Source organism: Talpa europaea, assembly GCF_964194135.1.
Source record: "Talpa europaea genome assembly, chromosome: 1".
NCBI lineage: Eukaryota > Metazoa > Chordata > Mammalia > Eulipotyphla > Talpidae > Talpa > Talpa europaea.
Window position 1 is genome coordinate 65,297,509 of NC_140073.1, and position 22,287 is coordinate 65,319,795.

Consider the following 22,287-nt stretch of genomic DNA (forward strand, 5'->3'; position numbering starts at 1 on the left):
TGTCTGGAGCATAATTATTAGCAGTTTTGGACCTCCCCTGGTGGCGCAGCGGTTGAGCGCTGGGTTGCGAGGCTGCCCGCAGCCTCTACAGCACCAGTTCGATCCCTGGCCACTGGCAAGGGCCCCACCAAAAAAAAAAAAAAAAAAAAATTATTAGCAGTTTTGTTGTGAGAATGTTTGCAGTTTTCTGGTCCACCTTCATGTAAAAAGAGTAGTGTAGGGAAAATGGTTTTTCAGGCTTTTCTGCCCTCTTACCATTAGGATTGCCCTGCCTCATGGGGTACTAGCAGCAGTTGTTATATTATTGCAAACTGTTGTTTACTTCTGTGGGTGGTGAGAGGAGTATTGAGATACAGTTGCCAATAGAAGCAGAAGCAAGAGAAAGAAGGGGAGAAAAGCAGGCCATACAAGCCCAAAGACTTGCCTGGGGCCTGGAGGCCTAATGGCCGCCTGGCCCCCAGGCACCCTTGCATGCCCTGTACCTGGTTCCTGCAATGCATGTAAAACTCAGTAAAAGCCTGAGAAACCCACTGAGGGCTCCAGGACTCTCCTTTACCTGTCTGCTGGATCAGAAAATCTGCACTGTGGCCTTCCTGCCCCTACAAGTAGTCTGTAGTAACTTTTTAACTACAAGAGCAAGGCATATTTGTGTTGAAATACTTTAGGAAGTTCTCAAGCCATGAGACTCGGGATCCATAGAAAATGAAGTCTCCTATAACCACTATTAACAGTTCCGCATATAAACAAGAATAAACTATCTCTCCCACCCTCAAACACACAAGCACAGGTCACTTAAGCATCTTTCTGTTCAGAAAGATGAAGAAAGCTACTTCTCCAGCAGGTGTGTCCACGTTGGTAAGTAATGCCGTATGAACTTGCATGTGTCACACGCAGCCCGCTGTCTTCCCTGCAGAGAACCGCCTGATTCCCACCGAGTTACGACAGGAGGCTCTGGCCTTGCAGGGGTCCCTGGAATTTGATGATGCCGGCAGTGAAGGTAACCTTCCCTGACAATGCGCCAGCGCCCCTCTGCACTCCAGCCCAGTGGCCTACACGTTCTTTCTCTTAATGCCTGAAAAAAACCTGCAGCTCCTGTTCTAGGAATTGTACCCAAGTGCCTTGTGGCTCCACACAGATGGCACTGCAGGGGAGCACCCTGAGTGCTCCTGGTCCCATACATACCCACTTACTCTCTGCTTTGCTTTGTTAACTGGCCCCCTTCATAGAATGTGCATTCTGCCAGGGCAGGACCATGGCCATTCTGATCACTGCTGTACCCCAGCACCCACATGTTTCATTTATTGCATCATTCAGCAAACCTGAGAGGACTCAAATGTTCTCAGTGTTTTTTCTGAAGGAAATGAGTTTGTCACCTTGGGCCTTACTAAGGATTTAGACCTCCACTCTCACGGTGTCATAGTAGCGCCTAGCTCCATATGCTTAATGTATAATTTAAATGAACTAAAAGTAATTCCAACTTACAATTTCACTTTCTTTATCACATTTGTGCTTAGAGCCAGTGTGACTGGGGCCACCCTGCAGTCCCGTGTGGGCATGGAGCATTACCATTCTTAAAGCTACTGTCAGTACCATTCTAGACAGATTCGGCCAGCCCCGGTTTAGCATTTCACTTCCCAATTCAATGTCACGTTCTTGCCCCTCACGCCCCCAGGTGTCACCAGCCATGTTGATGACGAGTATCGGTGGGCTGGGGTGGAGGACCCCAAGGTCATGATCACCACCTCCCGAGACCCCAGCTCCCGCCTCAAAATGTTTGCAAAGGTGCGAGTATTGGGACGTGGGGGGCTGGTGGTGAGTGGGAGAGGCTTGAGACCACTGACCCCAGCCCCGTCCGAACTGTTCCTGCGCAGGAGATGAAGCTGGTGTTCCCGGGCGCTCAGCGAATGAACCGTGGCCGGCATGAGGTGGGGGCGCTGGTACGAGCTTGCAAGGCCAATGGCGTCACTGACCTGCTGATTGTCCATGAGCACAGAGGCACTCCTGGTAAGGCTGCTAGGGGCGGTAAGGGGTCTGCTCGGGTGGCCGTCTGAGAGCAGACAGGGTCTCTTGACGGACTGCCTGGCCCTGCCAGTGGGACTCATTGTTAGCCACCTGCCCTTTGGCCCCACGGCTTACTTCACGCTGTGCAATGTCGTTATGCGTCATGACATCCCCGACCTGGGCACCGTGTCAGAGGCAAAACCTCACCTCATCATGCATGGCTTCTCCTCCCGCCTGGGCAAGCGGGTAAGTTGGGACCTTGGGGTGAGAGCTAGGACTGGGGTAGGGGGCAATAGACTGGGCGTTCACCACTTCCCTTCCCTCTCCCAGGTGTCCGACATACTCCGTTACCTGTTCCCAGTGCCCAAAGATGACAGCCACCGGGTCATCACCTTTGCAAACCAGGACGACTACATCTCCTTCCGGTGGGTCCATGGGCTGGGCCCTAGAATAGTATCCTGATGTTTGTGTCTCTCCAGTGTTTGTTGTTGACCCACAGCTGCTCCCTGCCACCCCTTGCCCTAGGCACCATGTGTATAAGAAGACCAGCCACCATAACGTGGAGCTGACTGAGGTCGGGCCTCGCTTTGAACTGAAATGTGAGCTTTGAGGCATTAAAGTACGTGTGGGGGTGGGAGTATGTTGGCTGTGCAGGTCACAGCATTTCTCCCCTCCTCCCCAGTATACATGATCCGCCTGGGCACGCTGGAACAAGAGGCCACAGCAGACGTGGAGTGGCGCTGGCACCCATACACCAACACTGCACGCAAGAGGGTCTTTCTAAGTTCCGAGTGAGCCTGCTTGCATCAGGACGTAGGCCTGGATCCAGGTGGGGAGGGCCCAGAATAAAACGTGTTTGTCACACCGCCGTCTGCCTCCTCTCTGGTCACATTCCTAGTGTGTACACAGCACCCTGGTTGTACCTAGAATGGTTGTTACAACCCTATGGAATGCGTACAGCTTGACCTGGAAGGATGTGATGACATGCTGGGTTAGGACAGACCTGTGAAGAGACAAAGCAGGTACATGGAGAGAGAGGAGGGAGGACCTTGGCTAGTGCTCTGGGCGCTCCCTGATGGCATGAAGACACAGGGGCTCCCTGGGGGGCCCATGTCAGGACCCTGAGATGGATGGTGCTTGTCAAGTTACAGAAACAAGTGGCTCAGACTGGGTGTTCTGCGCGACTGGGGAAGAGCAGGGACCCGCAGGTCCACAGCACTTACGGAGAGGAGGGGCTGAAACCTTAGGAGACATCAGTGCAGAACACAGTGTCGTAGAACCCTGAAGAGAGAAGATTGTAACAAAGATCCCTCCAAAGGTAGTTAGAGTGCGCCAATGGACACTGGATGCCACATGTGACTGGAGAGGGTGGCGTTTTTCTTGTTTACTAAATGCCGGACTTGGGCTAGGTCAGTGGATCATCCCACCCAGCCCACAGCTTCTCAAGAGTGGAATAAGGGAGTGTTTTCACACTTCTCTTTTTTTGTACTAACCAAAAAGATAGGCAGAAAACTACAATGGGGACATCATTGTCTCAAAATACCTCCCCACAAGCTTCCGGTGTTAAAGTGATGTCTGCAGGTTTTCTCCACTGTAAAGTCATAATTTTCCTTTGTGACTCTGGCCCAGACAGGGTCCCTCACAGCACTGCAAGTGTATCCCCTGCCACCTTGCAGTACTCTGTCCACTCAGCTCTGTGAAGTGGCAGCTCAGCAAATACTCCAAACTGGCAAGCCTGTGGGACTTGGGCTTCTCAGGATCTTTGGAGGGCAGTGCCAGCCAGCAGGGGGTTTATCACCGGTAGGGTGAATAAGCAGCAGGGTGTCCCATTCCAGAACACAGCTTAGTCTTCTGGGAGAAGAGAGAAGTGATGCGAACCAGGCTGTCAAAGGAGGTCTTAGTCTTCCCATGCCCCATACCGAATCTGAGCTCAGTAGAGGGCGAGCCAGAAGAGTTTGGATGTTGAGGGAGATGTAGAGGAATGGTGTCCAAAGGCCAGCCCTGGTTAGAGAAGAGGGCAAGCGGCAGATACCCAGCCAGAGTATAAGTGGACTACAGGGTCAGCCACAAATACTTACAGATCCCTAGTCAGGCAGAAAAACAGATCACCAAACTGGATATATAGATGCCTAGCTACACCTGCGTATCTATCTAAAGGTAGTAGACAGAGTCCCAGGGAAAGAGTCCAGTGGGGCAAAAAGATAAGTGAACACAGGTTACTGTGCAGATAGGAAGGTACTCAGGCATCCAGAAAGACCTGTGGCAAGACACATGGACATCTCCAGCCAATTGGGAGGTGACCCAAGACAACCTATCAAGGATAGATAGCCCTTCCACCCTCCTGCCCACAACTGGACAAAGGTTACCCCACCAGAGATACCCCACCTATCCAGTCAACTAGTCAGCCAGACTTACAGCTTGACAGACTTAGCTTCTGCCAGTAAGTAACAACCTGTAACAACAAAGACCCTGAACAAGATAGAACCCCCAAACCTGCTGGGGGGATAGACCCTCAATCCAGATGGACAGACATATACACACGCTTGCATGGATGAATCACAATCCTAGATCCCCTAATAGGAGCCTCAGCTTTCCAGGACTCCAGTTGCTGGGTCAGCTGCCCTGCCTCTCAGGTAGCACAGACAATATGGATGGCCCACTGACCCTCATTACTGCCTCTGCTTCCCGGATACCAATTTCTAGTAATCTTCCAGTGACATCCACCAGGGGCCACAAAGGACATAGTGACTCCTGTCTGTTTACTCAAGTTCTAGTCCTGAATGACTACCACCAGTATCCATGAGTCCTCAGGAACTTGAGTCTCTGTAACTATACCAGCAAACCTCCATGTTTTCTCAGAGATCACTGAGACATGCATCCTGCCTCCCTGAGTCTCCATCAGCCCATGGCCATGAAGTCTCAGCCACCCCCTGACATTTATTCTTGTGGCCCCATGGAAGCCCACAGTGACCTCCCCTGACACTTGATCCTGGCATTGCTTAAACTAAAACTCAAAACATAGTCCCCCAGTTACTCCACTGTCACCTGTTGGGAGCCGGCTGCCCTAAAGGGGGCTGGAGTTTTGGAGAAGACCTGTTTACTCTGCATACGGAGTTCCAGGACATCAGAAGCTCTGCAAACAGAACTTCGTCCCAGAATTGACTCCTCTCCTCTGAGGACGTGCTGGCTTGTGCGCATGTTCCCCACTAACCAGGAAAACTTGATTTCAGCAGTAACTTATTCATCTGTATAAGCAAAAACACAATTGTGTGCTATTTTGTTCTGCGTTCACATCTTCAATAAAAGCTTGAGCTGGGAAAGTGAAAGGCAGAGCTGCTCTGGATGGCTCTCCCCAGCCTCCCCCCATTGCAAATTCATTTAGACTCCAAGTGCGTTAATGGCAGAGAACTTCATGGGCTGTCTGTCTGCCGCCGTCACCGACATTCCAGTGACTGCCATCAACATATTCTCACAGTCCCCTATGAACTTCCAAGGAACTCCCACTGTCCCCCAAGAACTAATCTCAGTGATCACAACCGCCCATCTTTGAACTTTCAAAGGTGAAGCAAACGCTGAGTCCACAGTGATCCCCACTAGCTTCAAAAAATGAACTCTCCCCAGCCATTTAATGCCCACTGACACTGACCTCTCAGCCGCTTAAACCCTGTCAGCATAACAACAGAATGTTTCGTGAGACATTGAAAACTACATGAAATCAAAATGTCAGCATCTGCAAGTAAGGTTTCATTGACAGTCACACGCGTTCCTCCATGCACTGCCTATGGCTGCCTTCACTCTCCCTGGACAGGGCAGCGGGACAAGGAGGCGCTCAAAGCGCGTCTGGAAGTTGGTCTTTCCGGATTAGCTCTGCTAGCCAGTTAATGAATCGATCCACAAACGGAGCCAGTGAGCACTCTGACTTCGAAGTGCACCTCACCCATTAGTCACCTTCAGCACTTCAAGGTCCTCACACGACTGCACAGAAGCCCCTCGGAGGACACCCCTCAAGTCTCCGCCACCCGGGTGGGGGTGGCCCAGCCCTCCGCTCGCTCAGCCGCTCCCGGTCCCCGCGCGGGGCAGAAGTCGCCCGGACTTTCCGCGCGCAGGTGCCGGAGACGGGCCGTGGGGACAGAAACAAGCTCTTCAGGAGCGCTGGGAAAACCTCGTCCCCCGGTCTCGGGTTCCCAGCGGGCTCCCGCGGGTTGAGATCCTCAAAATGGGGCCGGGGCCCGCCTGGCGCCCCGGTTCCAGCCGCTCTCCCAGAGCACAACAAGGAGGCGCCCCTGGAAACGCCCGGCGCGGGGGTGTCCACCCCCCGGCCCTGCGCAGGGCGCGGAGGCGCGGGTGTCCTCTCCCCGGTCCCTCCCGACTCCGGGCGCCGGGCGGACCCCCGCGGGTTCCCGAGGCCGGTGGGGAGCGGCCCCTCCGCGCGCTCGCGTCCCCGCTCGGGCCGTCGCGGTCCAGCTCCCGGCGCGGCGGGCCCCGGCGCCTCCCGGCCAGCGGGTCCGACGTGCTCCAGCCGCGGGCGCGGCGCCCCTAACCGGCTCCAGGGGCGCCCCGCTGCCCGGCCGCGCCCCGCCAGGCGGCCCCGGCCGCGGTCAGGGTCCGAGCGGCGGCGGGGGCCCCGGCTGCAGGGGTGCGGGCGAGGGGCGCGGCCGCGGCGGCTCCCATTGGCCGGCGGGGCGGGGCGGGGCGGCCAAGGCGTCCCCCGCGGGCCGGGTCGTCGGAGCGGACTCGGGGCGCGCGGCGGCCGCAGCATGAGCCGGAGCTGGGAGGCGGCGCGGAGCTTCGTGGAGCGGCTGGAGGCGCGGGGCGGCGGGGCGGGCGCGGATCTCGCCGGCGAGTTCAGCGTGAGTGCGGGGCGGGGGGCGGCTGGGCGCGCCCTGCCCGGCCGCGGGGCTGCTGCCCGCTGCGCTCGGCCGCCTGACCCTCGGCCCTGGCCCCGGGGCGGCTCCTGCCCGAGCTCGCGCTCCTCTCCGGCCCCTCTGCGGCGCCCTCGGGCCCGGCTCCGCCGCGCGCTGGAGCCGGGAGGCGAGTCCAGAAGTCGGGGAGCCGCGCCCTCGCGCTGCGGGCGCCGCTGGGGAACCGTCCCGCCCCGGGCGCCCCGAGGTCGCGGCCGCCGTCCAGGCAGGGCGCGGTCGCAGGAGAGGAACCGGGAGGCCCAGCAGGGAACGGGGTGGCCATGGCCCCGACGGAGCTGCCCCCCCCACCCCCCGGGGAAGGCGAACTTCAGTAGCCCAAGTGGCCGAAGGTTAAGCCACAGAAGCGGGCGGAGATGCGCTCGGCACCTGGGCTCTCGTCCTGAGGACCCCAGACACTCCCGGGCGGTGCGAGCCGGCGAGGGGTGCCGGTGGCGCGCTTAGGCGCCGCTGGCTGCAGGTGATGCGCCCTTAAATAGAGGAACTTAGGTAGCAGCTGTGGGAACTTTCCAGGCAGACATGGACGCAGGGGTGCGTCCTTGCAGTCATCCGGCCTGGTGCAGCCTGGGCATCTGCACGCACCGCTCCAGGCCAAGGGCCCTGCACCCCTGGGAATCCCACAGGGTCCCCGGGCTCTGACCGCCTCTTCTCTCCCTCCTCTGTCCTCCCTCAGGACATCCGGGCCCGCCAGATCTCCTGGAAGGCTGACAATGTGTACCCCGCCAACGCCGGCTGCCAGCCGGAAAATGTGAAGAAGAACCGCTATAAAGATGTGGTGCCTTGTGAGTTGGGGCAGGGGACCCCACCCCACGCCCAGGTGTCAGCACAGCCACTCCCCACTGTCCTCCAGCCCCTCTCCCGGAGCCGTGCTTGGTTCTGTCCCACCACCACCCCACAGCAGCCCCGGGGACACCTCGCTGGGCTTCCCGGGGAATCTCCCTGCTGCTGGCTTGTATCCAGGAGGCTGTTAGGACTTTGATGCTCCCCAACCATGCTTCTCTCCTCTCCCACCGGCAGATGATCAGACCCGGGTGATCCTCTCCCTGCTCCGGGAGGAGGGACACAGTGACTACATCAATGGCAACTTCATACGGGTCAGGCTGGGGATCCGGGAGGGGAAGAAGGGGGGGGGTGACTGTGATCTTGGTAGTAAACTCAACCTTCACCAGGGTACAGATGGCAGCCAGGCCTACATTGCCACACAGGGACCCCTGCCCAACACCTTGCTGGACTTCTGGCGTCTGGTCTGGGAATTTGGGGTCAAGGTCAGCTTCCGGGAAGGGTTAGGTGGGGCCAGCATTCTGAGCCCTTCCTTGGGCCTATTTCTCTCATCCCCTAAGCCAGATCACCTCCTCTCTCCTTACCCCTCTTCTCCAGGTGATCCTGATGGCTTGTCGTGAGGTGGAGAACGGGCAGGTAGGTGGCCTCAGCCCCCCCCACCCCGGAACGCACGTCCTTGTTCACGGAGGAAAGTGGAAAATGCTGCTAGCTGCCCCCCTGATCCCAGGATTCAAGGGTCCGATGTCTCAGTGACTCTGCTGTAGGATCTCTTTGTTCATCTTTTTCCTTTTATTCATAGTACACCCCTCCAGGATTGGCATCCCCTCTCCTGCTGGTCTTCCAACCGCCTTCTGCACCAGCAGACCTTCGGGCCCTGTATTGTAGCTTCCAGCATAGCTTTTGTATCTCCACCTCTTCCCCTTGTTCACACTACTGCTTTGGCCTTTGCTGATAGACAGGCCAGGGACTGCTGTGCTTCAGGGCCTGGGCCTGGACAGTGCCGGCTGCCTGGGACATTTCTCCCCCTAGCTTCCTTCATCCCCACTTTCAGGTCTTTGCTCAACTGCTACTTCCTCAGTGAGATCTTCCTAGATCTCTCGTTATTTCAAACTCCCAGGCCTCCCACCCTTCTCCTCAGTCCTCCCTTCTGCTACACAGTTCTTATCAACTTCTAACATACAAGATTTTTTACGAATGTATAATGTGCGTTATTGATTGTCCATCTCTGTGATTAAAAGAAAGTCCCATGAGGGCAGGGATCTTTGTTTTGCCTGTTAGCATAAATTAGTTCCTCAAAAAATGTCTGTCATCATGAAGGCAGTTCTTTCTGCATCTCCTGCTGTGAGGGTGGGGTGGAGTAAGTGTTTCCCTGGATGACTTTGGCTGGTCAATCTGTACAATCTGTAGTGGTGCCTTCTTGTTTGTGGTTTTGGAAACGTGGTTTCCTGCCCTCCCATCCCATCAGCCCAGCTGGAGTAAAGATGGGCGTACTTTACCTATTATACTAAGTCTGTCCTGCTGTCTGTTTTTGTAAATAAAATATATTGGAACACAGCTCACTCATTTGCTGCCATACTGTCTATGCCTGCTTTAATGCTAAAATGGCAGAGTTTAGTATTTGCAAGTTAAGTAGATTGTCAATATTTATTATCTGGCCCTGTATAGTAGAAGTTAGCCAGTGACTGAGCTAGAGATTTATCAATGTTATATTTTTAAAAAACTAGCTTTAGTTTTTATTCATTTTCTTGTTTGTCATTTTCTATTTCATTAATTCCTTCTCTTTCTAATTTAATTTATTCTGCTTATTTTGGTTCAATTTACCCTTTAGTTTTTAGTTTCTGAAGCTTAGATCATTGGTTTGAGATTTTTCTTTTTTCATACACAAATATTTGATGTTACTCATTTTTCTATAAGCGCTGCTGTAGCTGCATCTCAAAAACTTGGTGTGATGTGTCTTCTTTTTCAATTAGTTCAAAATGTTTTCTAATTTCTCTGTTGAAACATGGTATTTGACCATGGCTGATTCAGTTTCCAAATATTATGAGGAGGGGGTTAAGAGGGGGTTACCATGTATCTTCTTATTACTGCCTTTTAGTTAATGCCATTAACTAAATGATATTAGCTAATGTCCTTCTAAATGTCCTGAAATTTTTTATGGCCATGAATATGTCTGTCTCGGTAATGTACACTCGAAAATACTGTATATTCTGCTTTATCGAGTGAGTGTTATATCAATTTGGTCTGTAAATATCTATTTGGTCAAATTTGGGCTGTATCTTTTTTGAAACACTTTATTATCTCTTCTGTATTTACTGTATCATATATCTTTACTGATTTCTTTTCTCTAAATTTTCTATCAGTTGCTGAGAGAGGAGTGTTGAAATCTCCAGATGTATAATTGTCAGGACAGTTTGTCAATAGTATTTTTTTTCAATTATTATGTCAATTATAATGAGATTGCCAGTAGTACTATTCAAATCTTACTAGTCTCATTACTTTTTCTTAAGATTTATTTATGCATGCAAGAACTGGGGTACAGGCCAGAGGTGCGGGAGGGTGAGAGGATTCACCAGAGACAGAGTGGGGAAAAGAACAGGCGGATTGACTGAAATACACTGCTGAGGGGAGCAGCAGGCCAGGCAGGAGAGGTTTGCTGCACCATGTGGGTTGCTCCCTGGCCGGAGATTGAACTCAAACTCGTGCTGCAGTGGCCGCGGATAGCTTCACGGTGTTGCGTCTTAACCTCTCGTGCCACCAGGGGTTACTTTTTTAATTTGCCTCATTACTTTTTTAATTTGCCTTATTATTTACTGAAAGAGGAGTGTTAAAATCACCAACTCTAACTTTTTTTTTTTAATCTATCAGTATTTCTCCTTTCAATTCTGTCCGTTTTTACTTGAGGTGTTTTAAAACCCCGTAATGAGGGCATATGCAGTTAGGATTGGGTCTTCTTAATGACCCAATCCCTTCTCCAATATGTAATGTCTGTTTTTATCTCTGGTAATAATCCTTTTTTCTGAAGCGCACTTTTATTAATGTAGCCACTTCAGTTTTATCGGAGTGTACTTGTCTTTTTCATTCTTTTGCTTTTTATCCATATTCATCTTTATTTTTTTTTAATAGAGGCATGTTTTTATTTATTTATTTATTTATTTATTTATTTATTTAGTTTGTTTTGTTTATACAAGCACTGGGTACAGTCAGAAGCGCGGGAGGGTGAGAGAATTCACCAGAGTCAGAGCGGGGAGCAGAGCAGGCAGAAGGACCGAAGTACACTGCTGAGGGGAGCAGCGGGCGGCAGGAGAGATCTGCGCGCCATGTGGGACCCTCCTCTGGTGGCCGGGGAGCAGCCGGGGATAGAACCGGCGCTGCAGCCGCGGGCAGCTTCGCAACCCAGCGCTCAACCGCTGCACCACCTGGGAGGCCCCTTCATCTTTATTTTTAAAGTGAGCTTCCTATAGCTACAATCTCATGGGGACTTACTTTTTATCTCCTCTGACAATTCCTGCCTTTAATTGGAACATTTAGCCTTTAATGTGATCATCAATAATGTTGGCTCTAAATCCACCATCTTGCAGGTTGTTTTCTATTTGTTCCATCAGTTTTTTCCCCTTTCTTCTTCTTTTCTGTCTTCTTTCAGGTTAAGAATTTATGAATCCTTGGGCCTCCCCGGTGGCGCAGCGGTTGAGCGCTGGGTTGCGAAGCTGCCCGCGGCCTCTGCGGCGCCGGTTCGATCCCCGGCTGCTCCCCGGCCACCAGAGGAGGGTCCCGCATGGCGCGCAGACCTCTCCTGCCGCCCGCTGCTCCCCTCAGCAGTGTACTTCGGTCCTTCTGCCTGCTCTGCTCCCCGCTCTGGCTCTGGTGAATTCTCTCACCCTCCCGTGCTTCTGACTGTACCCAGTGCATGTATAAACAAAACAAACAAACAAACCAGCAAAACAAATAAATAAAGCATGCCTCTATAAAAAAAAAAAATAAAAAAAAAAGTAAAAAAAAAAAAAGAATTTATGAATCCATTTCATAGCCATTATTCACTTATTAGAAATACCTCTTTGTGTTATGTGCTTTAGTGGGGGTCCACAATATATAATCTTTAATTGACACAAGCTGCATTCAAATAATTTTATGCCATTTCATGTAAAATGATGAGGACTTTTCAATCTTCTCTTTCAATGACTTATGTTATTATTACCATGTGTTTTAATTCTAAATATGAAATATATACCATAATACACTATTATTTTTGCTTTAGATTATAATTTAAGAAAAAAAGTTTTATTGAGATGCAGTTCATCTGCTTAATTGTGCAATTTGGTTGTTTTTAGTACATTCCTAGGTTATACAACCATAACCACAATAAATTTTATTTTTATCACCTCATAAAGAAACCATGTTCTATTAGCACTCATTTCCTATTTGCCATCAACCTCTACCCTATGCAATCCGTAAACTGTTTTTAATCTCTAGATTTGCCTGTTTTGAACTTTTAATATAGGTGGAATCATATATTGTCTTTCTTGACTGTCTTCTTTCACTTGCAATAATGTTTTTATTATGTTTATAAACATTGTAGCATATATCAGTATCAGCACTTCACTCCTTTTTCCTCATGAATAATATTCTATTTAATTTATTTGTTCATTAATTTATTAATAAGTTTGTAAGGCTTAAGCTATTTTCAATTTTGGGATATTACAAATAACATTACTATGAACAGTCATGTACAAGAATTGTGTATGTTTCTATATCTCTTGGGTATATATCTAGAAGGAGAATTGTGGGGTCACATAATAACTTCATTTTTAACATTGTCAGAAATTGCCAAACTGTTTTCCACAATGGCTACATCATTTTAGGTTCTAACCAGAAGTGTATAAGGGTTCCAGTTTCTTCAAACCTTCACCAGTGCTTGTTATTACTTGCTTTTTATTATAGCCAACAGTAGGTTGGCTATAATACAAGCAAGTGGTGTTTCTCAAGTGCAGTAAGCTATACCTAACATAAAAACTACCATTTCAAATGTAGCATTCAGAGGTATTAAGTATACTGACAATGTTATACAGCCATCACCACCATTTCCAGAACTTGTTCATCATCCCAAACAGAAACGCTCTACCCATGTAACAATTACTCCTGATTCCTCCTTGCCCAGCTTCTGGTAGTCTTCATTATGCTTTTGGTCTCAATTACTTTGCCTATTCTAAGTACCTCATATAGGTGGAATCATACAATATTTGTCCTTTTGTGTCTGGTTTATTTCACTCAAAATGTTTTCAAGGTGTGTGTGTGTGTGTGTGTGTATACACACACATATATATATGCATGTATCAGAATTTCACTCTTTTTAAGGACAAATAATATTTTGTTGAATAATATTGCAATATAATTCATTATGTTTCACATGTATAGACAACATTTTGTTTCTCCATTCATCTTTTGGCAGATATTTGGGTTGTTTCTACCCTTTGGCTGTTGTGAATAATGGTGCTATGAATACTGAAATATAAACATCTGTTTTAAGTCCCTGTTTTCAATCATTTTGGTGTAGACCCAGAAGCAGAATTGTTGATTCATCTGGTGATTCTAAGTTTAGGTTTTTCTGTTGTCCACAGAGAGTGCACCATTTTACACTCTGACCAGTGATGCACAAAGGTTCCTCTTTCTCGGTACACTCACCAACACTTGTTTTTCTCTGGGGTTTTATTAGGTATCCTAATGGTGAGAAGTGGTATCTGGTCGTGGTTTTGGTTTGCATTTGCCTAATGAAATGAACATCTTTTCATGTGCTTATCTTCTTTGGACAAATGTCTATTCACATCCTTTGCCCATGTATTTTAGTTGCATTGTTTATCTCTTTATAATTGAGTTGTAAGAGTTCTGGGAAAAAGTCCCTTTCCGATATGATTGATCAATATTTTTCCCATTTTGTACACAGTCTTTCCAATTTTCTTGATAATGTTCTTTGAAGCATAACCACTTTTTAATTTTGTGAATTCTAGATTACCTGTTGTTTTGCTTGTGCTTTTGGTGTATCTAAGAAGTCACTTTTGGTTAAAAGTCATGAAGATTTACTCATGTGTTTTCTTCTAAGTGTTTTATAGTTTTCTCGCTTACATCTTTGTCTGATCCATTTTTTTTTAAAGTTTAAAGATAGATTTTAATATAACATAAAATATATTAACTACCAAAATATATATCTAAAAAAGATGTACACAACCTCCATCGAGAAAATTATAAAATATTGAGATGCTATAGAAGAGATAATCAATAAAAGCCATATTTTTAATTGGAAGACTCCATATTGCAAATGTGCCAATTCTCTCTATTTAATACATTTTTTTTTACATAATGAACACTTTGTATTTAAATTAGAATGTTTTACATTCTATTTAAAGTAGAATTTTTTAATTTAAATTTTATTTTTATATTCCCCATACAATTGCAACCCCCTTATTTTGACCCCAATCCCTCCTTTCCCCGTCCCCCCAACCCCATAGAGTGTCTCTGGTTCATAGCTGTTTGTTGATTTTGATTTTTACTTTCTTATAGTTATTCTTTTTCCTGGTCTCTTATTTAAGTTTTCTAGATTCCTGCCATGAGTGAGACCATCCGGTATTTTTCTTTTTCTTTCTGGCTTATTTCGCTGAGCATGATCCATTTTGAGTTAGTTTTTTTATGTAATCTGAGGTTGGGGTCTGGATTCACTCTTTTGCATGTGGCTATCCCCTTGCCCCAGTACCATTTCTTGAAAAGATTGTGGTCCTGCTATACTGTTGAAAATCAATTGACCATTACATTTGTAAGAGTTTTCTTTTAGGGCTTTCAATTCTTTTTAGTTTATTCATATATCTATCTTCATGCCAGTACTACATGACTTTAGTGATTGTAGCTTTGTAGTCATTTTTGAATTGGGAAATATGAGTCTTCTCCATAGTTGTTCTTTTTTCAAGATTGTTTTAGCTATTTTGGTCACTTACTGTGTAGAAAATAATTAACACAATAGGTATAATTGCTTCTGCTTAAAAAGGCCTTGCAAGGTTGACTCTTGGCTGAAACTTGGATTTCTAGTAAGAATGACTCACTATGCCTCAGCCATCTATGCAAACAATGTGATTTTACAATGAATATCTGCTCTCCTTCTGGGATTCTAAAGTTTTAGTTCAGAGGGTGCTGACATACCACATAGAGTGCCCCAATAAAGACCCCGGGACATTCCACACGTGTCATCACAACTCATTGGTGGAGGTATTAAGCATATCCTGCACAACTCCACTGGGAGACAACCTTTGGATTTTGGCACCTTGTTTCCTCTAGACTTTGTTCTATGCACCTTTCCCTTTGCTCATTGATAGTCTGTATCATTTCACTGCCGGTACAGCTCTGTGCAAGTTCTGTGAGTCTTCCAAGCAAATCACCAAACCTGAGGGTACTCTTGGGGGTCCAGGTCACCTTGTGTTTCCATCACTGTTAAGATCAGCTTGCCAATAGCTTCACAAAGCCTTGTTGGATTTAATACCAATTGTATTATACTGTACTTGCCACTTTGGGGGTTCTTTCTGCCAATATTTTCTTCTGTACACAAAATAAATGGAAAGATACCGACGTCTGCCAATTTCCACTTATCGACGTCTGCATTTCTTTCAGCAATGTTCTGTAGTCTTGCACTTTTTGTTAAATTTATTCCTGAGTAGCTCATATTTTCTGATGCTCTTGTAAATGGAGTGATCATCTTTATTTCATTTTCAGTTTACTTATTGCAACAGGATGGTTTTCACTATATAGAAATACAGTTGGTTTCTCTACATTGATCTTTTATCCTGCAACTTTGCTGAACTTGTTTGTTAGCTGTAATTCTAAGTTTGTGTGTGTGTGCGTTTTTGTGTGTATTCTTTAGGGTTTTCTGTATATGACATCATGTCATCTCAAATTGAGATAGTTTTCTTCTCTCTTCCTCCCTCTCTGCCTCCCTCCTTCCTCTTTGCTATCTTCCTTTCTTTTTGTCCTTCCTCCCTTCTTTCCTTCATTTATTTTTTCCTAATTTCACTGACTAGAACTTCCAGTGCAAAATTGAACAGAAGTAGCAAGTAGAAATACCCTTGTCTTGTTCCTGATCTTAAAGGCAAAACAGTAAGTCTTTCATCATTAAGTATGAGATTAGCTGACATTTTTTTTTAATGTGGGGTTTTCTATGAGGCATTTACTTTCCATTTTTAGTTTCTTTTGCATTTTTTATAATGAAATGGTGTTGAATTTTATCCCCAAAAAATTGCATCTATTCAGATGATTGCATGTTTTTGTTTTATTTTCTATTAATATGGTTTATGCCATTATTGGTTCACATATTGAGTCATCCTTGCATTTTGGAGTTAATGCCAGCTGGTCATGATGTATATCATCTGTTGTCAGTATTTTGTCGAGGATTTCACTGATCTTCTGCTGTCTGTTAGATTGCTGTCTATATTCATGAAACGGTAGTTAGTAGCTTTATTTTCTAGTGATGTCTATGTCTGCTTTTGGTTCAAAGTAATACTCACTTTGTACTATACGCTGGGAAATGTTCTGCCTTCAGTTTTTTGGGAAAAGTTTGTGAAAGATTGGTATCAGTTCATCCTATGTTGGTAAAATTCACTAGATTATCTTTTCAAGATGTTAAAAAGGAAATACACCTTTTACATTTAGCCACTCATGTACTTTTCCTTTACTCTTATTTCTTTTTATAGATCTATACTCTACTAGTATCGTGTTCCTTTTGTCACTTATTTTGATATTTTTCACAATACAAGTTTGTTGGTGATAACATTTTCTGAGCTTTTGTTTAAAAGCTATTATTTAAAATTTCAGCATTTTTAGGATGTCACATCACTGACTTTGTAGAGTTTCAGGCAAAATTCTGCTATCATTATATCTGCTTCTCAGTATGTACCTGTGGCTTCTCCTGCATGATGCTCTTAAGATTTTCTCTTCATCATTGTTTTCCAGCAATTTGATTATGATATGACTTGCATGACTCTGTTTCTTCTTACTGTGGTTCATAGATCCATTAAATTTGGAAAATTTTCCAGCTACCGTTTCTTCAAATAACATTTCTGTTCTCCCCTATTGTTCCTCTCCTCTGGAATCCAGGTTGGTGACTATATTTCCACAGATAATTGATTCTCTGTTCATCTTTTTCCCAATCATTTTCTCTTTTTTCATTTTGAATAGTTTCTATTGCTGTGTCTTTGTATTCACTGATCTTCTGTTGTCTGTTAGATTGTGAATTTTTCATTTAATATATTTTCTTTTTTCCTCTCTAGAAGTTTCAGTTAGGTATTTTTTCATATCTTTTACTTTTCATCATGTTCATGCTTTCTTTTGCATCTTTGAGTATATTAAAAAAACCATTTTAAGAGCTTTGTTTTCTTTCCTCATCTCGATCAGCTTTTTTTGTATTGAACGATTTTTCTCCTGGTTATGTGTCATATTTTCTCTTGTTTTTACACCTAGTAAATTTTTATGATTTCTAGATGCTTGGTATTTTGAATTTTACACAGGAATGCATTTAAATTTTTCTGCATGACAGTTGCTTTTGGACATTTGATCACTTTAAATTTTATTTGTAAGATTTCATAGGGGCAGTTTTACTGAAGACTCTAAGTCTAGAAGTAATTTCACTCTCTCTCATGTGTGGTCCTTCTAGTGAATGGCCCTTAAAAATCAGTCTGGTCTCGCCACTCTGGATGGAGGAAATGTGGATTATTTCTGCCCCATTGTGAGCTCTAAGAAATGTTTCTTACACCCCTTTTTCTTTCATAGGACGTTACTTTTGCCTAGCCTTATGTTCCATGTGCTCAGATTATTATTCAGTTAAAGTCTCAATGAGACACTCATGCAGACTTCTTAGAGTTTTTGCTTTCTTTGCATAATTTTGTTCTTTTTAGGCTCTGCCTTTCAAATTCAGCTGCTTTGGCTGCCCTGAGCCATGATCTCTGGGTTTTCACTCAGTGGGGTCATTGGACTCTCCATGTCTTGCTACTGGTGAGGCTCTAAGCAGTGAGCAGGAGAACACAGGGTTTGATGTGTTTCCCTTTATGTAGTGATCTCAATCCTGCAATGCTTGTGGCCCAGTGTATGAAAATAGTGGCTCATATATCTTGTGCAATTTTTTAGTTGCTTACAGTGGGAGAATATTCTAGACTGGTTTCCTCTACACAGTCAGAAACTCAAGTCTATGTTTAGCTTGTGTATCATCTGCCACGGCTCTGCAGCTAGCCTCCATCATACCCACAGCTGCCTATGCTGCCTGCATCAGTGCCTGGGCTGTTCTGTTAGATGTGTGTGTGGATTGAGCTGGAACTCTAAAAAAGCAGAATCACTTCACTCCTGCCCTTTGTCTCTTGCCTCTTGCAGAAAAAGTGTGAGCGTTACTGGGCCCAAGAGCAAAAACCCCTACAGATCGGGCTCTTCTACATCACCCTGGTGAGCTGGGGCAGAGGTGGGAACAGCGTTTTATGGAGTCTTGGATGTTGTGGGAGGTTTCATGGAAGATTCTCAGAGCAGCAAGTTTTTGGGCTAGGCCTCAAAGGAAGAACGGTTTTCTGGCAGCTCTCTCACACTGAGGGGATTCTGATAACAGCACGCAAACAGTTCCAACTCAATATATGCACTGCTTTTTGGATTTTAATTATCACCATGGTTATCTCTAATGTAAATATGCCTGGTGAGGTTCTTAGAGTCCTTATTCTCTTACCATTTCAAATGAACCCAGGAAAACCTCTGACCTCAAGTCATACATACAGTAAATACAACAAAACTGTTCTGTTTTAGAACAAAATAAATCATTTAGTCACTGTAAATGAGCTTGTTTGGGCTTAAGAATAGTCAAGTATGTTTCTTAACAGTTAAAGAATTAAGAATGGGGTTAAGAATAGTTTCTGTTTCTCCCCTTTGTCAAACGTGTACCTGATGAAAAGCACGAGGAATGACTGGGCTAACTGAATTTTTTTTTTTTTTAGCAAAAGTGCTTTATTTTCTGTGAATGTGTCTTTTGGCTTTGTGATCTTTGTTCTCCCTTTTCTTCCACTTGCCCTGCATCTTCAGAAAAAGGAGAAGTGGGTGAATGCGGACATTATTCTCAGGACTCTCCAAGTCACCTTCCAGAAGGTATCAAAAGGGGACGAGGAGGCTCCCACATGGGAAGAGGTGTTTGCTGTCTGTTTTCTCACCAGTAAACTGGCATGTCTCCTGTTGTTATCTGTTGGAGTTAAAACTGAGTCTGACATGTAGTCGATAGTAAGTGTTGTTCTTTTTTTCTTTTTATATTCGCTGCCCCCTCTTCTGTGTTTCAGGAATCCCGACGTGTGTATCAGCTGCAGTATATGTCCTGGCCAGACAGAGGGGTGCCCAGCCACCCTGAGCATGTGCTCACCATGGTGGAGGAGGCACATCGCCTCCAAGGATCTGGCCCCTGCCCTCCCCTCTGTGTCCACTGCAGGTTTAGGAAATGGGTTTATCTGGGTCTGGTGTGGATTGGGGGAGAGGTTGACGGTGGGTGGGGGGAGAAATGCCTATGGGCAAGAGACAGGAAGGACAGTGAGGGCTTGGAGCAAGTCTTGCAGCTTGAGTGTCTGTTTCAAGAAACCCCGAGGCCACACTTGCTCACGCTGTATCTACTGAAATTATTAGCCTTTATTGCATGCAGACTGCCTGCTGGGGAGAAAGCACATAGTTGATCACAAATATATAAGCAGTTAAGAAGGGTTTCCTTTTAAATTATAATCCGGGAGTTCTGGGACTCAACCCTCAACTCCAATGCCCCATCCAAAAGGGATCATGACAGAGCTGGCTTTGCTCATTTATCAGCGCAGGCTGTGGTCGAACAGGTGTCCTGTGCACTGTGGATTATGTGAGGCAGCTGCTCCTGACCCAGGTATGATGAGGGCCTACCTGTGCACAAGGGCACTGCAGGGTCCCTGCGCTTGAGTTCTGCTCACATGCCCTGTCTCTCTGCCCAGACAATCCCACCTAATTTCAGCCTCTTTGATGTGGTCCTCAACATGCGGACACAGCGGCCCTCCTTCGTGCAGACAGAGGTGGGAGCCTCAATCCCCTGCTGCTCTGAACCTGGCCCTCCTCCTCCCGTCCCTTCTTGACAATGCTCTTCCCCTACCAGGAGCAGTACAAGTTCCTGCACCACACAGTGTCTCAGATGTTCCTCTCAGCGCTCCAGAATGCCACCCCCCACAACCAGAACCTCAAGGAGGTATCAAGATCCCTTCCCACTCTCGTCCACCATCAACACCCTCAGAGATGCGGCCCCCGAGCAGAGGTCTGTAGTCACCATCACAGACTCCTCCAGGCCTACTGGAAGCAGGGACCGGCCCAGTGATTGCCACCTTGTCCTCCTCCGTTACCCCCTTTTCAGGCTGTCTCCTCCTGCTCTTCCCTGCTGAGCCCAGTGCCCACCCACCTCCTGTCTTTCCCCAGAATCGTGCTCCACTATATGAGGCCCGTTCCCCGCGGCCTCCTCCGGACCTTCTTGCTAACCCTCGCCCAATCGGCGGGGTGCTCAGGTACTAGCTGCAGCCCGTCCTTCCTTCCTGCTCACCCTGGAAACACCAGGCACCGAGTGTTCGCTTACTATGAGTTGGGCTCTGGGAAGGCTAGGGGGAACATGCTCATCTAGGGGATGCCCTGCCCTCTAGCTCCAGGGCCAGGCCTGCCTTCTACGTTGGCCCCTTTGCTGCTCTCCCAGACGTTAACTCAGCCCTCACTTTAGCAGGCCTCGAGTCAGGAGCTGCAGAGTGGACTCAGCCTTTGCAGCAGGTTTCAGCCCTAGTCCTGAAGCCTTCTCCTCTATTTTTTTTAAACATTTATTTATTTATGCATACAAGAGCTGGGGGACAGGCCAGAGGTGCGTGAGTGTGAGAGAGAGAGAGAAAGAGAGAGAGATTGAGGATTCACCAGAGACAAGAGCAGCGAGCAGAACAGGCAGATCTACTGAAATCCACTGCTGAGGGGTGCAGCGGGTGAGACAGGAGAGGTCTGCCGCGCCATGTGGGTAGCTCCCTGGCCAGCCTGGGGCTGGAACTCGTGCTGCAGAGGCTGTGGACAGCCTCACCGGTTGCATCTAAAGCTGGCGCCACCAGGGCGGCCCCCCTCCTCCTCTCTCCAGAAGCCACTGCCTCCTGTCTCAGCCCACACGCGTACCCGAAGCAGCGCCCAGCGCCCCCAGCCGTCCCCCGCGCCAGCCCCCAGCCCGCCGGGAGCCAGTCTCGGGAACCCCGACGCCGGCGTCCCCCGCCCCCCCCCCAGCCCGCGGGGCGGAGGGAGGAAGCGGCGGGTGCTCCCCGCCCCCCGCCCCCCCCCCGCCCGCGGCCTCACTTCCTCCCGCCCGCAGGAGCCTCCCGGCGCCCGCGCAGGCCCCCGCCATGGACGACACCTACGCGTCGGTGCAGAAGCGCGGGGCCCCGGCGGCGGCGGCGCGGGCCGGGGGGGAGGCGCTCTACAGCCAGGTCACCCCGCGCGCGCTGCGGGCGCCAGCGCGCGCGGGGGACGAGCCGGGGGCGCCGCCCAGCCGCGGTGCGTTGGGGCGCGCGGGGGAGGGGGGAGGGGGTAGGGGGTAGGGGGTGGGGGGGGCGCTTACCAGCCGGGTCAGCGCCGGAAGGGGACCCCCGCCTTGGCCCGGCCGGTCGTCCCCGAGCTGACCGGACCCCGGCCAAGCCCGCCGCGGGGCGCAGCTGGGGCTTCCGCGCGGAAGTGCCCCGGCCCGGCGCGCTGGGGTCCCCTCCGGGGCCACCCCTCCCGCCGGCGCATCCCCCGGGGTGGCGGCGGGTCCCCGAGCTGATAGGGGGCTCTCCCGCCTGCAGTTCCCGCGGAGCGAACCCCGGCTGCAGCGAGTGCCTACGAGGATGTGGCGAACGGGGCGCCCAGCGGCGGGCTCGGTAAGTGACCCCCGAGTCTGGGGCTGGCTTTGAGGGAAGCCCGAGCTGGGGGCTTGGGGGTGTGGCCGAGCCCTCCGCGTGTGGCTGTGGTGAACCCGGAGGGCCGACCGCTACCGGCTGCCCCCCACACCCCCTCTTGGCGTGAGGCCCATGTGACCCTCCTCTCGCAGGCTTCAATCTGCGCATTGGAAAACCGAAGGGCCCGCGGGACCCCCCCGCCGAGTGGAGCCGGGTGTGAGTGCCGGCCGGCCGCGTGTTCACCCGGGAGGCCTGCCTTGGAGCTGACGGCCTTGTGCTACTGTGAACTGTTGGGACTGGGACCACCACGCCTGCATCAAAATAAAAGATTTGCAGGGTGGGAAATGTGGGAATTCTACCCCGTGATTATAGCATTCAGGGCTTGAGGCTCGGGGAGGGCGCGAAGGCTGCTGAGGCTGCACCGCTGCAGAGGCGAGAATGACCATCAGGAAGGAGACCAGTCCCAAGGGACTGAGTGACACCCTTAGTTGTGAAGGGGAGGCCAGACAGGAGGACTGCTGGACAGTGTGATCCCCTCCCCCAACACACATAATGGACTAGTTCATTTTGTTTTCTGAGCTTCACTGACTGAGACACTTAGTACACAACGCAGCAAGATGGATGCATCTGGATAAAAACTGATTTCC

At 48.6% G+C, this 22,287-nt stretch overlaps 2 protein-coding genes across 4 annotated transcripts; both read left to right on the forward strand.

The window, feature by feature from the left end:
- Positions 1–1,731: 1,731 nt before the first annotated feature.
- Positions 1,732–2,796, forward strand: IMP4 (IMP U3 small nucleolar ribonucleoprotein 4; the record flags this gene model as incomplete). 3 transcript variants are annotated; one of them, XM_084237128.1, is made up of 6 exons in its annotated part: positions 1,732–1,782; positions 1,872–2,004; positions 2,093–2,247; positions 2,332–2,426; positions 2,527–2,600; positions 2,684–2,796. In XM_084237128.1, the coding sequence occupies 6 exons, from the start codon at positions 1,732–1,734 to the stop codon at positions 2,794–2,796; spliced, it is 621 nt and encodes a 206-aa protein (XP_084093254.1). The 3 variants fall into 3 exon arrangements, with proteins under 3 accessions (XP_084093254.1, XP_084093255.1, XP_084093253.1); XM_084237129.1 differs by having other exon boundaries at positions 1,881–2,004; XM_084237127.1 differs by having other exon boundaries at positions 2,093–2,426.
- Positions 2,797–6,655: 3,859 nt separating this feature from the next.
- Positions 6,656–21,940, forward strand: PTPN18 (protein tyrosine phosphatase non-receptor type 18). Its single transcript, XM_084253693.1, has 14 exons — positions 6,656–6,851; positions 7,594–7,702; positions 7,938–8,185; positions 8,298–8,336; positions 18,090–18,158; positions 18,780–18,842; positions 19,028–19,173; positions 19,542–19,608; positions 19,694–19,771; positions 19,852–19,941; positions 20,166–20,251; positions 21,079–21,260; positions 21,548–21,622; positions 21,793–21,940. Exons 1-14 carry the CDS (start codon positions 6,759–6,761, stop codon positions 21,858–21,860), a joined length of 1,413 nt encoding a protein of 470 aa, XP_084109819.1. The 5' UTR covers positions 6,656–6,758; the 3' UTR covers positions 21,861–21,940.
- Positions 21,941–22,287: the final 347 nt, after the last annotated feature.